At 55.1% G+C, this 13,676-nt stretch overlaps 2 protein-coding genes across 2 annotated transcripts in view; one reads left to right on the top strand and one right to left on the bottom strand.

The window, feature by feature from the left end:
- Positions 1-13,676, top strand: part of LOC142312468 (uncharacterized) — a 419,059-nt gene that overhangs the window by 89,019 nt on the left and 316,364 nt on the right. The window contains exon 6 of the mRNA XM_075351408.1: positions 9,107-9,126. Within this exon, the coding sequence (XP_075207523.1) occupies positions 9,107-9,126 (20 nt within the window). The remainder of the gene's footprint in view (positions 1-9,106; positions 9,127-13,676) is intronic.
- Positions 1-13,676, bottom strand: part of LOC142312464 (uncharacterized) — a 104,840-nt gene that overhangs the window by 6,841 nt on the left and 84,323 nt on the right. Inside the window, exon 3 of the mRNA XM_075351404.1 lies at positions 12,422-12,512. Coding sequence (XP_075207519.1) covers positions 12,422-12,512 — 91 coding nt within the window. The remainder of the gene's footprint in view (positions 1-12,421; positions 12,513-13,676) is intronic.

Below are 13,676 nucleotides of genomic sequence, written 5' to 3'. Positions count from 1 at the left end.
TGGCCGGCACTTCATAATTTACCTCCTTTGATCCTACATGCTAATTGGGAAACAGAGCTGTCACCAAAATCACAACGCATATCCCTCAGTGATGGGTGTGGAAACACGGGGTCAGTGGGTGCTCTCGTCCGCTGGCCCGGCCGCCTTTAGAAAGACAGCGTGGCCCAGGGCTCATCCCAACTGAACGCTGATCTCTGTAACCGTGGGCGGAACACTACTCAGACAACACAGGGTGAGGGAATCACAATATTAAGACTTTATTGAATCCCCAAACAATTAACGGCACATAACACATAACCAGCAAAACACACAAATGTAACAGGCAACAGAGTCTCATCCTTCCGCTGGCTCACCAGAGCTTAGAATGTCCGTGCTTCAAAGCTTCCAGGGCTACTTACTCCAATCCAGCAGCACCCCGCTTTTGGCAGGCACCCACCGAGACTGGAATAACGCTAGATTTAGGATGCTGGCTGAGGTCCGCAAAGTCTGTAGCCAGGTGACCAAATTGTCCCAACCTGGGTTTCTTCCTTAAGTAGTCTCTGGTATGATGATATAATCCTGGCAGCCGAAGTCGAAATCCCTAGACTGTGGATATGGTCTCCAATCGGAATCGAAGTCCCTAGATTGAAGCCATGTAGCCAAGTGATCCTGGAGTCGGAGCCAAAGTCCCTAGACAGAGTCCACAAGGCATCCTGGTTATGATCCCCTAGCCAGCTCCTAAGAGCTTAGACTGGATCATGCACATTTATCAACAACTGGTGACTTAAAGAAGTCCCTTTTTATAGCCATAGCCTTCCCTTCGGATATACTGTGCCCTTATCGGATTGGTTGTACAACATTGCTTCTCTTATTGGATGAATTTCAAGCTGCATGGATAATGTTCATTTAAAGGATGGGGATAGAAAGACTGAGGATATTTACATGTAGTCTGAAATGCACAGACTAGACAATGGCTACTGAGGTAATTTACATTAGATTAGCAATACACAACTACATTACAATGATTGCTCAGAAGGGTCTGGCAGACACAATAGTTTAGCAAACATGAGTTAACACACAGAAGAACAATACGTCTAGCTAATGTAAGAAATTTAACCCACAAGACACATTGAAAAAATCTGTGTCGTCACATTCCTCCCCCTTCTTAATATTAGCCAGACAGGATAGGCTTCTGATCATCCTTCTCCACCTGTCGGGAAAGCCCATTCGCGTTTCCATGGTTGTTGCCCTGTTTATGGGAGATGGAAAAATTATAGAATTGTAACGCCAGATTCCACCTGAGCAAGCGTCCGTTGTCCCCGACAGTGCGATTTAGCCAACTCAATGGATTGTGGTCAGTGAGGACTGTGAACTCATTGCCATAGAGGTAGAGCTGCAATTTTTTCAGGGCCCAGACTATAGCCAGGCATTCTTTTTCTATGGTGACGTAAGCCCTCTCTTGGTCCAACAGTTTCCGGGAGAGGTAATCTATCGGATGTTCCTCACCGTTGTCTCCCACTTGGCTAAGTACAGCTCCTAGTCCTGTGTCCGGTGCGTCTGTTTGGACAATGAACCTGCGACGGAAGTCAGGAGCAGTCAGGACGGGGCTCTGGGCCAGCCAGTCTTTCAACTGGAGTAACGCAGTTTCACATTCTGGGGTCCAGATAAGGTTATGGGCATATCTTTTGGTTGTGAGGTCAGTGAGCGGTTTTGCTACAGTACTGTAATTGGGGATAAACTTTCGATAATAGTTTGCGGTTCCTAGGAACGCACGGACCTGTTTTTGATTGACCAGGCGTGGCAACTGGGTAATGGCTTCTACTTTTGCAGGTTCGGGACGAATGCACCCACTTCCCACCCGATGTCCCAGGTATAGCACTTTGGCCATCCTTATTTGGCATCTGTCAGATCGGATGGTGAGCTGGGCTTTGGCTCCCCTCTGTAGCACCTAGGACACATGCTGAACATGCTCTTCCCAAGTGTCGCTGAAGATAGCGATGTCATCCAAATAGGCCTGGGCATACCCATGACATCCCTCTAGTAAATGGTCTACCATCCTCTGGAAGGTGACCAGGGCATTTTTCATCCCAAAAGGCATACTGGTAAAGTCAAATATGCTAAAAGGGGTTATGAAGGCCGATTTCTCTTTTGTGAGTGGGATCTGCCAGTATCCCTTGCTCAAATCGAGGGTAGATATAAACAGAGACCCCCCTAACCTATCTAGTAGTTCATCCACCCGGGGCATGGGGTAAGCATCTGTAATCGTGACCTCATTGAGCCGTCTATAGTCCACACTGAAACAAGTACTCTTGTCCTTTGTTGGCACCAACACAACACTGGCAGCCCATGGGCTATGGGAGGGAACTATGACTCCCATATTTAACATGTCATCCACCTCGGCCTTCATCATTGCCAACACAGGAGGTGTCACCCGGTAGGCGGGTTGCCTTAGTGGGGTGGCTGCCCCTGTGTTGACATGATTCTGGACCAGGGGGGTTCTACCAGGCTGACTTGTGAACAGGGATTCATACGTTCTGAGTATGTCTGATATCTGTCGCTTTTGTGATGGACAGAGCTGCTCCCCCAGTGATACATCTTTTACCCCCATTTCCCTTTTGGAGTCCACGAATAGATCTGGGATCTGGTCCAAGTCTGGACAACAAACTGCTAAATTGGTGACCTCTCGTTCCTCATAAGCTTTTAGCCTGTTGATGTGGTAGGTACGCTCACGAACACCTGCTCGATGCAGGGCCACGGTGTAGTCCGTAGTGCCACATTTCTTGGTAAATGTAAATGGACCCACCCACATGGCTTGCAGATTGTTTATCCGTACCGGTACTAGTACTAGGATCTTCTGTCCACAGGCAAATTCTCGGAGTCGGGCAGTGCGGTCGTAAGATCGTTTTTGCCTTTCCTGAGCCACTTCTAAATTCCCATGGGCTAACGCCATGAGGGGCTGCATGTGTGACGCCCTGGGAAAGCCAGGGGTCACAGGTCACAACACCACACGCACCCCACATTCCCTGCAGGTACACCAGCTAACCTAAAATCCTTGTTGCCTTCCTCCAGGGGCTGGTGTCCACACCAGGGGGTGGAGCCAGGCGGTTGGTGTCCGCCCACCAAGGAGTTCACAGCCCTGGAGGCAGGAAGAACCAGGCAGATGAGTGGAGGGAAGTGAAGGAGTAAGGAAGTAAGAGTAGTGACAGGACAAGTGAAAGTGACAGAAGGCCTGAAGTTGGTCCGTGGCTGTGTGCCCGGACGGAGTCAGCAAGGTCAGCAGACGGCGGTGAAGGTCTGCAGTGGGACTGTCTGGAGGTTGCTGGAAGGACCACGGATGCTGTGTGCCCGGTGGTCTGGAGCAGTATACAAAGGGCAGTCAGCACCAGGGCAGGGGCCTTTTGGATCCCGGCAAGGCTTGGAGTCGCCGTAAATTGCCAAATCCGTTAGTGAAGGGGACGTCTGTCTCCCAACAAGCAAGTCCTGATTGAAGGCAAAGGTCCAACCTCAACGGGGAAACACCGCCACCGCCAAGGCACCAGTTTCCCAGGGCCGGCGCCTGCGGGCAAGAGAGTGGCTCCTCTGGTCCAGATTGTAGCCGGGGAGCGGGTAACCGGTGGGAACCCATCGCTACCAGACATTTCATAGGTACAGGGAAGAGACCGTCACCGCTGACTGCAGGGAACCGCAGCACCGTGAACCGTCCGAGGGACCCGTCCAACCAGCCGTTTGTTTACCTAGAACTGTGTCGTGTTTACTGGCTGAGTGAGTACCACAGTGCCGCAAGGCACAGCGCTGCCCCTGCGCCCCTGCACCTCCACGGGCCCCATACCCGGCTGCCCACCATCTCAAGTCCATCCCTGGGCCCCGGGAGCACCACTACCCCTACCCACGGAGGGGCACATCAACAACTGGCTGCTCCGCACCACCACTCCCGGGCCTCCCATACAGAGCAGCGGTGGTGTTAACGAGTCACCACAACCGTGGGTGGCGTCACGGACAATAAATCCCCAAAACACCCAAACAACCCCCCTTTTCACTCACGGGTGAGGAGTGCCGCTCGAGAACCCCCGGGATCCGGCCCACCGCTCGAGCCACCACTGAGCAGCAGCAGCCGGACCCGAGCAGTGGGGGTGAGCGCAGTGCTGACACCCTCCTCCCCGCCCGCGACAACTTGGCGTCACGAACAGGATCCTACCGCTCTGCCGTTGGGTAGAGGTGCGCCTTGTGACCGCCGGAGGTATCCGGCTGAAAATTTCCAGAAGTCGCCATCTTTGGCGCGAAAAGTTCCCGCTCGAGCGTCTTCTCGAGCAGCAGAGGCGCGAAGGCCAGAACTCCGCCCCGATAGGGGAGTGGCCGGAAAGAAGCTAAGGGGGACGGAAGCAAGATGTCTGCGCCCGACGGAGCCGCTGGAGGAGCGGCGGTCGCAGCCGCAGTGGCACCCGCGGATGGGAATGGGCCTGCCCAGGCCCCAGCCGCAGTGGCGGGAGGTGCCGCGGTCCCCGCACTCGCTCAGGTCATGCCGTTCTCCTTGCCCTATGCGCCCGGAGCTACCTGGCTGCCGCAGTATGATGGGAAACCGGATGCCTTACAGGCCTTCCGGAAGAAGCTTGGCCCGTTGCTGGAGCTGTACTCCCTGACCGATAAGCAACGTGCAGCGATAGTGCTGGGCCAGCTAACCGGTGCGGCTGAGCAGGAGGCGGAGACCTGGGCCGAGGGGGACCGGCTCTCTGTAGCCACCATCTTTGAGAAGCTACAGACTGCCTTTGAGACCCGGACTGAAGCTGAGCTGAGGATGCAGTTCTACCAGTGCCGACAACGGACTACCGATAGCATTCGAGACTATGCTTTACGGTTGCAAACCGCCCTCCGCACGCTAAAGCGGGTGAATCCTATTAATGAGGCGGATAGCAACAAGATGTTAACAGAGCAATTTGCGCAGGGGATGAGGTCCCCTGAGGATCGTAAACAACTCCGGCTGTGGGCCCTGGAACACCCTGATGTGGACTTTGCCGTGTTAAAGGAGCGGGCCATTAAAGCACTACAGCCCCCGGCCTCCGAAGCCCTGGAGCCAGCCCCGTGGCCCATCGAGACGGCTCCTGTGGTGGTGGCCCCTGCCCTACCAACCTCTTCCACATCCACCGCCCCAAGCAGCACTATGGAGGAGCTGGCAGCCCAGGTCCGTCGCATGGACGGAGACCTCGCCAAGATCCTTGCCGCACTGCAACCGTTGACCAAATCTCAGCCTTCAGCACCGATACAGCTTGCCGACAGCCCTGAAGATGTCCCCTGGATGCAACGGAGAAGTGCTAACCAACCGCGGAGCAGGCCTCCAACCTGCTACAAGTGCCGTAAGCCTGGGCATTACTTTCGAGAGTGCCCGTTAAACGAGCAACCCCTGGGGCCCCGGGCCAATCCTCAGGAGTAGAACCTCGTGGCCCCTCGGACTGGCGGGATCGGTATATCGGGGCTCGACCCATCATTCCCGTGGTTGTAGACGGCATACTGGTGATGGCTCTCTTGGACACTGGATCCCAGGTAACCACCATACCATATACATTGTACCAGCGGTATTGGGGGACGGACGAGCTGGCACCCCCAGATACTAGTATAACGCTGATTGCTGCCAATGGACTCCCACTGACCCAAGTGGGGTATAAACAGGTGGCCATGACAGTGGGGCAAGCTGAACTGCAACACCAGGGTATGATTGTGATCATGAATGAGCCCAGTGATCATAACCCGAAGATAGTGCTAGGAACCAATGTGATGGAGCACTGTATGGGTGATGTGTTGGCCCTACTGCAGCAGCTGGCCGCCACGGCGGCGGGGAGCCGACAGAGAGCTGTGCAGCGTGAGATCCGAGCCTTGATGTACCGCCAGCATGTAAATTCAACAGGAGGAGAGATTGGTGGAGTGAGAGTGATGGATGTGGCTCCGTTGCTTGTGCCCCCTAGAAGTGAGATGATGATTTGGTGTAGGGAAGCAGTAGGGCCTCAGGGGCGTGACTACCCTGCCATGATGGAGCCCATACCCTCCGAGCACTGGCCCACCGTAATGGCCGCCCGAGGGGTGGTAGATGTGAAAAAGGGGAGGGTGCCCGTGAGGGTGCTGAATTGTGGGGAGGAAGAAGTCAGGCTTCCCCGGTATGCTACCATTGCCAAACTACTCACCCTAGACCCCCACACCATCCACGAAACCAGTCCCTCGGTCTCCCCACCTACTACCGGCACTTCCCCGCCGCAGGGGGAGGTAAAAGAGTGGCACCAACAGCTACATGTGGGCACTGATGACACCCCTACACATCACAAAGCGGGGGTATACAGGGTGGTGCAGGAGTATGAACAGGTTTTCAGTAAACACCCACTAGACTTTGGGCAGATCAAAGGGGTCCAACATCACATCCCCACTGGTGAACACCCCCCTATCAAAGAGAGGTACAGGCCTATTCCCCCAGCACATTACCAGTGTGCCAAAGATATGTTGCGGAATATGAAGGAGGCAGGGGTTATTCGGGACAGCTGTAGTCCCTGGGCCGCTCCGTTGGTACTGGTCAAGAAGAAGGATGGTACCATGCAGATGTGTGTGGACTACCGGAAGATTAATCAGATAACCCATAAAGATGCCTACCCGCTACCCCGTATTGAAGAATCGTTGGCCGCACTGCGAACTGCAAACTACTTCTCCACCCTTGACCTCACCAGTGGGTACTGGCAAGTAGCCGTGGCCCCGGAAGACCGGGAGAAAACCACCTTCACCACCCCGATGGGACTCTGCGAATTTAATAGTATGCCGTTTGGGCTGTGCAATGCCCCAGGAACCTTCCAACGGCTGATGGAGTGCTGTCTGGGACACCTAAACTTCGAAACCGTCCTGTTGTACTTGGATAATGTGATTGTTTACTCCCAGACGTATGAAGCCCATCTGGAGCACCTGGCCAAGGTGTTCGCGTCCCTTGCCAAATACGGGATGAAGTTAAAGCCCTCTAAGTGCCACCTGCTGAAACCCAGAGTACAGTACCTGGGGCATGTGATGAGTGCAGAAGGTGTTGCCCCCGACCCCGAGAAGATCACTGCCATACAGGACTGGCCAAGGCCAACCACCGTAAGGGAAGTCAGGCAGTTTCTGGGTCTGGTGGGGTACTACCGGCGCTTCATCAAGGGATACACGAAGATGGCTGCCCCCATGCAAGACCTCCTCGTGGGACAGACCAAAGGTGGTAGACCCATCGGAGCCCCACTGGTATGGGAGATCGGGCATGAGGAATCCTTCCGTCAGCTGAAGGCGGCCTTGACCGGAGAAGAGGTCTTAGCGTACCCGGACTACGGCTGCCCATTCATCCTCTACACAGATGCCAGCAACGTGGGTTTGGGGGCAGTCCTGTCCCAGGTCCAGGAAGGAAAGGAGAAGGTGATTGTCTATGCTAGTCGAAAACTCCGGCCGACTGAAAGGAACCCTGAGACCTACAGCTCTTTCAAGCTCGAGCTCCTGGCACTGGTGTGGGCTATCACCGGGCGGTTCCGCCACTACTTAGCCGCCGCAAAGTTCACCGCTTTCACGGATAACAATCCGTTGACTCACCTGGACACGGCCAAGCTGGGTGCGTTAGAACAGCGGTGGGTAGCCAGACTAGCCAACTACGACTTCACCATCGAATATAGAGCCGGTCGTGTCAACATTAATGCTGATGCCCTCTCTCGAATGCCCCACCTGTCAGAAAGTGGATGCGAGGATGATGACCTCGAGTAGATCGAGTTGCCTGCATTCCACCGGCCATCAGTTGAGAAGGTCCATGTCCATCAGCAACGGGTGAACCTGGATCCGCTGCCCAGTCAGAAGTGGCAGGAAGCTCAAAATCAGGCGCCTGCTGTCCGCCTAGTCAAGACTCTGGTGGAGCAAGGCGCTGCTGGGATGGACCCTGCCGCCCCAGCGGAAGCCCAACGCTTGTGGAAGGAACGGACCCGGTTGTACCTACATCAGGGGCGGCTGTACCGGGAGCTGATCAACCCGAAGACCCATGAGAAGATCCGCCAGTTGGTTATTCCCCAAGCTGATGTACCCACCGTTCTGCAGGCGTATCATGATGGTGCCGGTCACTTCGGATGGAAGAAGCTGGAGATGCTGTTGAGAGAGCGGTTCTATTGGAGTGGGATGCGGGAATCGGTGGAGGCCTGGTGTCGGGAGTGCGGTCCTTGAACGTTGAGGAGGAAGGATGAAGCCAGCCAGAAGGCCCCCCTTCGCCCCATCGTTACACACCAACCGCTGGAGCTGGTCGCCTTGGACCATGTAAAGCTCACCCCCAGCCGAAGTGGGTACACCTACGCTCTGACCATAGTAGATCATTACTCCCGGTTCATGGTGGTTGTCCCGGTCAAGGACTTAACCGGCCGTACCGCCGCAAGAGCGTTCCAGGCTTACTTCTGTCGGCCCCATGGATACCCTGAGAAGGTGCTCACCGACCAAGGTCCAGCCTTTGAGGCGGAGGTATTCCATGAGTTCTGTCAGCTGTATGGTTGCAAGAAGATCCGGACCACACCTTACCATGCCCAAACCAACGGTATGTGTGAGAAGATGAACCATCTGGTCCTTGGTCTCCTCAAGACGTTGCCATTAGAGGAGCGGAATCTGTGGCCGGAGAAGCTGCCTGACTTGGTCGATATGTACAATAACATCCCGTCCAGCTCAACGAAGTGCACCCCAGCGTATCTGATGAGGGCTCGGCCTGGCCGGCTGCCAGTGGACCTGGAAATAGGGCTGGAAGCCCCAGAGACGCTCCCCGCAACGGCTGAATGGGACGCCCGGCGGAGGGTGCAGTACCGACAGATTCAGGAGTATGTGGAGAAGAACCTGGGTCGGAGTCGACAACAGCAGGAGCGGCACTTCAATCAGAAAGCGGCTGCCGGTCCTTTCCAGCCTGGAGATGTGGTGTTGAAGCGGAAGAGAAAAACCCACAAGTTGGATGATCAATGGGAACAAACCCCCTACGTCATCCAACCCACAGGATGGGAAGATGGAAAGGCTTACCAGATCAGTCGTGACCAAGGGGGTACTTTGGCCACGGTTTCTCGGGACCATCTAAAAAGGTGCCCACCAGCCTTGAGAACAATGACCGAAGTGCCAGTTCCTCCACCAGCGGAGAAGGCAAAAGAGGTGATCCACACTGTGATGGGTGACTTCCCCGCAGACTGGCCTACGCAGAACGGCGCGGTGATTCTTCCAGTGATACTGTTCCCACAACCTGTGGATGAAGAAGTGGTGGAAGCGGTCAACCGTGAGCCAGAACCAGTGCCAGTGCCCAGGGATGAACCTATGCCCAGCTCCCCTATGCCTCCACCTGCCCCACACGATAGCCGGGAGGAGGAACCAATTGTTCCCTCTGCCCCACTGCCTAGCCCCACTGACACCGGCCCCCGAAGGTCCACCCGTTCCAACCTAGGTAGACCCCCACTTAGGTACAGGGAGACCGTCCTTTAGAGAGGGGATCAGTAAGGCAGTTATGTGAGTTTGTTTGGTTTAAAAGTTTGAAAAGTTTGAAATGATGAAAAATGATGATACCGTGAAAGTCACCAGATTATCTTTGTGATTGAACCGGCCGGAGCCGGCACCGTTGTCCCCGTGGGGACCGTTTAAAAAGCTTGCATGGGAACTATCCATGGACAAGCCCGTGAACTTGCAGGGCAACCACAGACGTTAGTGGCTTGTAAATATATTGTTTTACCGTACCGTTTCCGCAATGCCGCCTCCAGAGAGGCAGGTTGGAGGGAGGGCCCCCAGCAGAGCAGGCTGGGGCCCAGCCACCACAGGAACTGGTGGCTACCCTCTGGAGGGGAAGGACAGATCCCGCTCGGGTAACTGGTGCTGGACTTGGGTCAAGGGGTGCTGCCTGGGCTTTAGGGGCAGCATCAGGGCCAGGTTGCTTGGGTGGGAGAGAGCGGAAACCGTACCCGTAAAACCGTTTAGTAACGTTTAAGAATGTGCCTCCCGATGTGGGATGATGTCATAATTTATATGTGTTTACTCTTTTTCATATCATTTACAGAAAACAAAAAGGAAAATAAAACCGGTGTTGGACGGGCAGCCTGAGGACGGTCTGCGTTTTGCTAAGGGGGAATGTGACGCCCTGGGCAAGCCAGGGGTCACAGGTCACAACACCACACGCACCCCACATTCCCTGTAGGTACACCAGCTAACCTAAAATCCTTGTTGCCTTCCTCCAGGGGCTGGTGTCCACACCAGGGGGTGGAGCCAGGCAGTTGGTGTCCGCCCACCAAGGAGTTCACAGCCCTGGAGGCAGGAAGAACCAGGCAGATGAGTGGAGGGAAGTGAAGGAGTAAGGAAGTAAGAGTAGTGACAGGACAAGTGAAAGTGACAGAAGGCCTGAAGTTGGTCCGTGGCTGTGTGCCCGGACGGAGTCAGCAAGGTCAGCAGACGGCGGCGAAGGTCTGCAGTGGGACTGTCTGGAGGTTGCTGGAAGGACCACGGATGCTGTGTGCCCAGTGGTCTGGAGCAGTATACAAAGGGCAGTCAGCACCAGGGCAGGGGCCTTTCGGATCCCGGCAAGGCTTGGAGTCGCCGTAAATTGCCAAATCCGTTAGTGAAGGGGACGTCTGTCTCCCAACAAGCAAGTCCTGATTGAAGGCAAAGGTCCAACCTCAACGGGAAAACACCGCCACCGCCGAGGCACCAGTTTCCCAGGGCCAGCGCCTGCGGGCAAGAGAGTGGCTCCTCCGGTCCAGATTGTAGCCGGGGAGCGGGTAACCGGTGGGAACCCATCGCTACCAAACAGACATTTCATAGGTGCAGGGAAGAGACCGTCACCGCTGACTGCAGGGAACCGCAGCACCGTGAACCGTCCGAGGGACCCGTCCAACCAGCCGTTTGTTTACCGAGAACTGTGTCGTGTTTACTGGCTGAGTGAGTACCACAGTGCCGCAAGGCACAGCGCTGCCCCTGCGCCCCTGCACCTCCACGGGCCCCATACCCGCCTGCCCACCATCTCAAGTCCATCCCTGGGCCCCGGGAGCACCACTACCCCTACCCACGGAGGGGCACATCAACAACTGGCTGCTCCGCACCACCACTCCCGGGCCTCCCATACAGAGCAGCGGTGGTGTTAACGAGTCACCGTGGGTGGCGTCGCGGACAATAAATCCCCAAAACACCCAAACAACCCCCCTTTTCACTCACGGGCGAGGAGTGCCGCTCGAGAACCCCCGGGATCCGGCCCACCGCTCGAGCCACCACTGAGCAGCAGCAGCCGGACCCAAGCAGTGGGGGTGAGCGCAGTGCTGACACCCTCCTCCCCGCCCGCGACACATGCTTTCCCTAAACTTTTGAACATAGTCCAGTATGGGAACCTCTACTGTGAGGAAGGTGCCCTCCCAACTCTCTCGTACCAGCTCTAGGGGCCCTCGTACTTTTCGGCCGAACAGCAATTTGAAGGGGGAGAACCCAGTGGAGTCCTGCGGCACCTCCTGGTAAGCAAAAAGGAGCTGCTGCAGGTTTTTCTCCCGGTCCCCCCCTCAGACTCCAAATAACGGCTAATGAGCTGTTTTGAGCGTTCCGCTGAAGCGCTCACACAATCCATTTGTTTCAGGATGGTAGGGGGTTGTGCGCATTGGACGGACTCCTTACAAGCCTGCTTTACTCCTTACAATTAAGACTACGATATCATATGCGATGTGACTCGCCCCCATCGTATGTGCGGCACGTTCAATTTGTTGACTGTGTCGCACAAACGATTAACCCCCGTCACACGTACTTACTCGTCCATACGACCTCGCTGTGGGCGGCGAACGTCCACTTCCTGGAGTGGGAGGGACGTTTGGCGTCACAGCGACGTCACGCGGCAGCCGGCCAATAGAAACGGAGGGGTGGAGATGAGCGGGACATAAACATTCCGCCCACCTCCTTCCTTCCGCATTGCCAGCCGGGAGCCGCAGGTAAGATCTGTTCATCGTTCCCGGGGTGTCAGACGCTGCGATGTGTGCTACCCCGGGTACATTGAACAACCCGATGTTCAATTTTTAGGTTTTGAACGACGTGCGCGCGATTAACGTTTTTACGTTCAATTGCAATCGCACGGAGGTTTCACACGCTACAATGTAACTAACAATGCCGGATGTGCGTCACTTACGACGTGACCCCGCCGACACATCGTAAAATATATTATAGCGTGTAAAGCCCGCTTAAGGGTCATCATCTTCTAATTTCAGGGGATAGGATGGATCCTACCTGTAAGATTTGGCTGATACAGATCTCACTCCAACAGAAGGGCATCCAATGCCCAAAATAATGGGGACAGTTTTGGGTGGAGGAGCATGTGGTGGTCTAGCAGCAGAATTGTGACCATGTGATATGACCGGACTACAACCCTGATAAAGCAGCCACAGCCGGTGACTGAGAAGAATCTGTGACTTCTCTGCATTTAGTGGTTACTACTCACCTGGGCGGTTATCTGTAGGAATCTCCTCTTTACTCCGCTCATCACCCCTCACATATGTCTCTGTAGTATTAATATGGGGCAGATCTTCACCCTGAAACAAATACTGTAAAAGTCACAGACAGATGGAGAAGTCCCATCTATGATCAGCTCTAATCCTGCCATCTCCACCACTCTCATTACACAAGTATAACACATATAATACTGGAGGATAAAACAAGACTGAGCACAAGACCTTCACAGCCGTCTACACATCATAGGAGATTTCATGGCACCTTCTCTCCATCTACCTGATGATCCTGAGGAACATCGGGATCTTCTTGTTTACAGTCCTGTGGGAGAAGAGGACGGGGACATCTCTCTGGTGTTGTCCTCTTACTGGATAGACCTGGAGGAGACACATACAGGGACTGAATTCATTCCTTACATACAGATAATTATAGGCCATGTGTATTTAGCCCTGTCTATTACCTGGTGATGTGAGGGGCTGGGGAACCTCCATCATGACGTCCTTGTACAGATCTTTGTGTCCTTCTAAATACTCCCACTCCTCCATGGAGAAATAGACGGTGACGTCCTGACACCTTATAGGAACCTGACACATACAATGATACCGTCACCCCCGATCCCTTCATAGCGTTACTGTATAACAGGGGTGGGGAACATACGGCCCGCGAAGACCTTTTGTACGGCCCCCAGGACTCTGCCAGCAGCCTGCGTCTTGCCGGTTGCCGGCCCTTTAAATCCCCATGCGCGCTACGAGGACGCGCATTCAGCATTCACTACTGAACGCTGGTCAGTGAGTGTGTGCTCAGGAGGACTTATTTTGTGGGCGGGGTTAACACTTTCGCCCCGTCCCACAGAAGCCCAGCAGCAGTTTGACGGCTTCAAGTCAACTAGTAAGTGCGCGCTCCCCCCCCCTGCTGCGTGCCAGCTCTTCTGTGCGCGCTCCCCCGTGCTGTGTGCCAGCTAACACGTGCTCGCTCCCCCGTGCCCGCTTCTCCGTGCGCGCTCACCCTTGCCCGCTTCTCCGTTACAGCTCCCCCGTGCTCACTCCTTTGTGCCAGCTCCTCTGCACCCGCTCCCCCGTGTGCGCTCCCACTGTGCTGTGTGCCCGTTCCCACTGTGCTGCTATGTGCTCATTTCCCTGCTCCCTTGTGTCCGCTCCACCAGGGTTGTGTGCTTCTTCCCCAGGGTTGTGTGTCTGCCAAGTTTGTGTGGCCCCCAGGTTTGTGTGGCCCCCAGGGCTGTGTGCCCC

Source organism: Anomaloglossus baeobatrachus, chromosome 5, assembly GCF_048569485.1.
Source record: "Anomaloglossus baeobatrachus isolate aAnoBae1 chromosome 5, aAnoBae1.hap1, whole genome shotgun sequence".
Lineage (NCBI taxonomy): Eukaryota > Metazoa > Chordata > Amphibia > Anura > Aromobatidae > Anomaloglossus > Anomaloglossus baeobatrachus.
The sequence above is the reverse complement of the archived record's forward strand: the minus strand, read 5'-3'. Positions and strand labels throughout refer to the sequence as shown.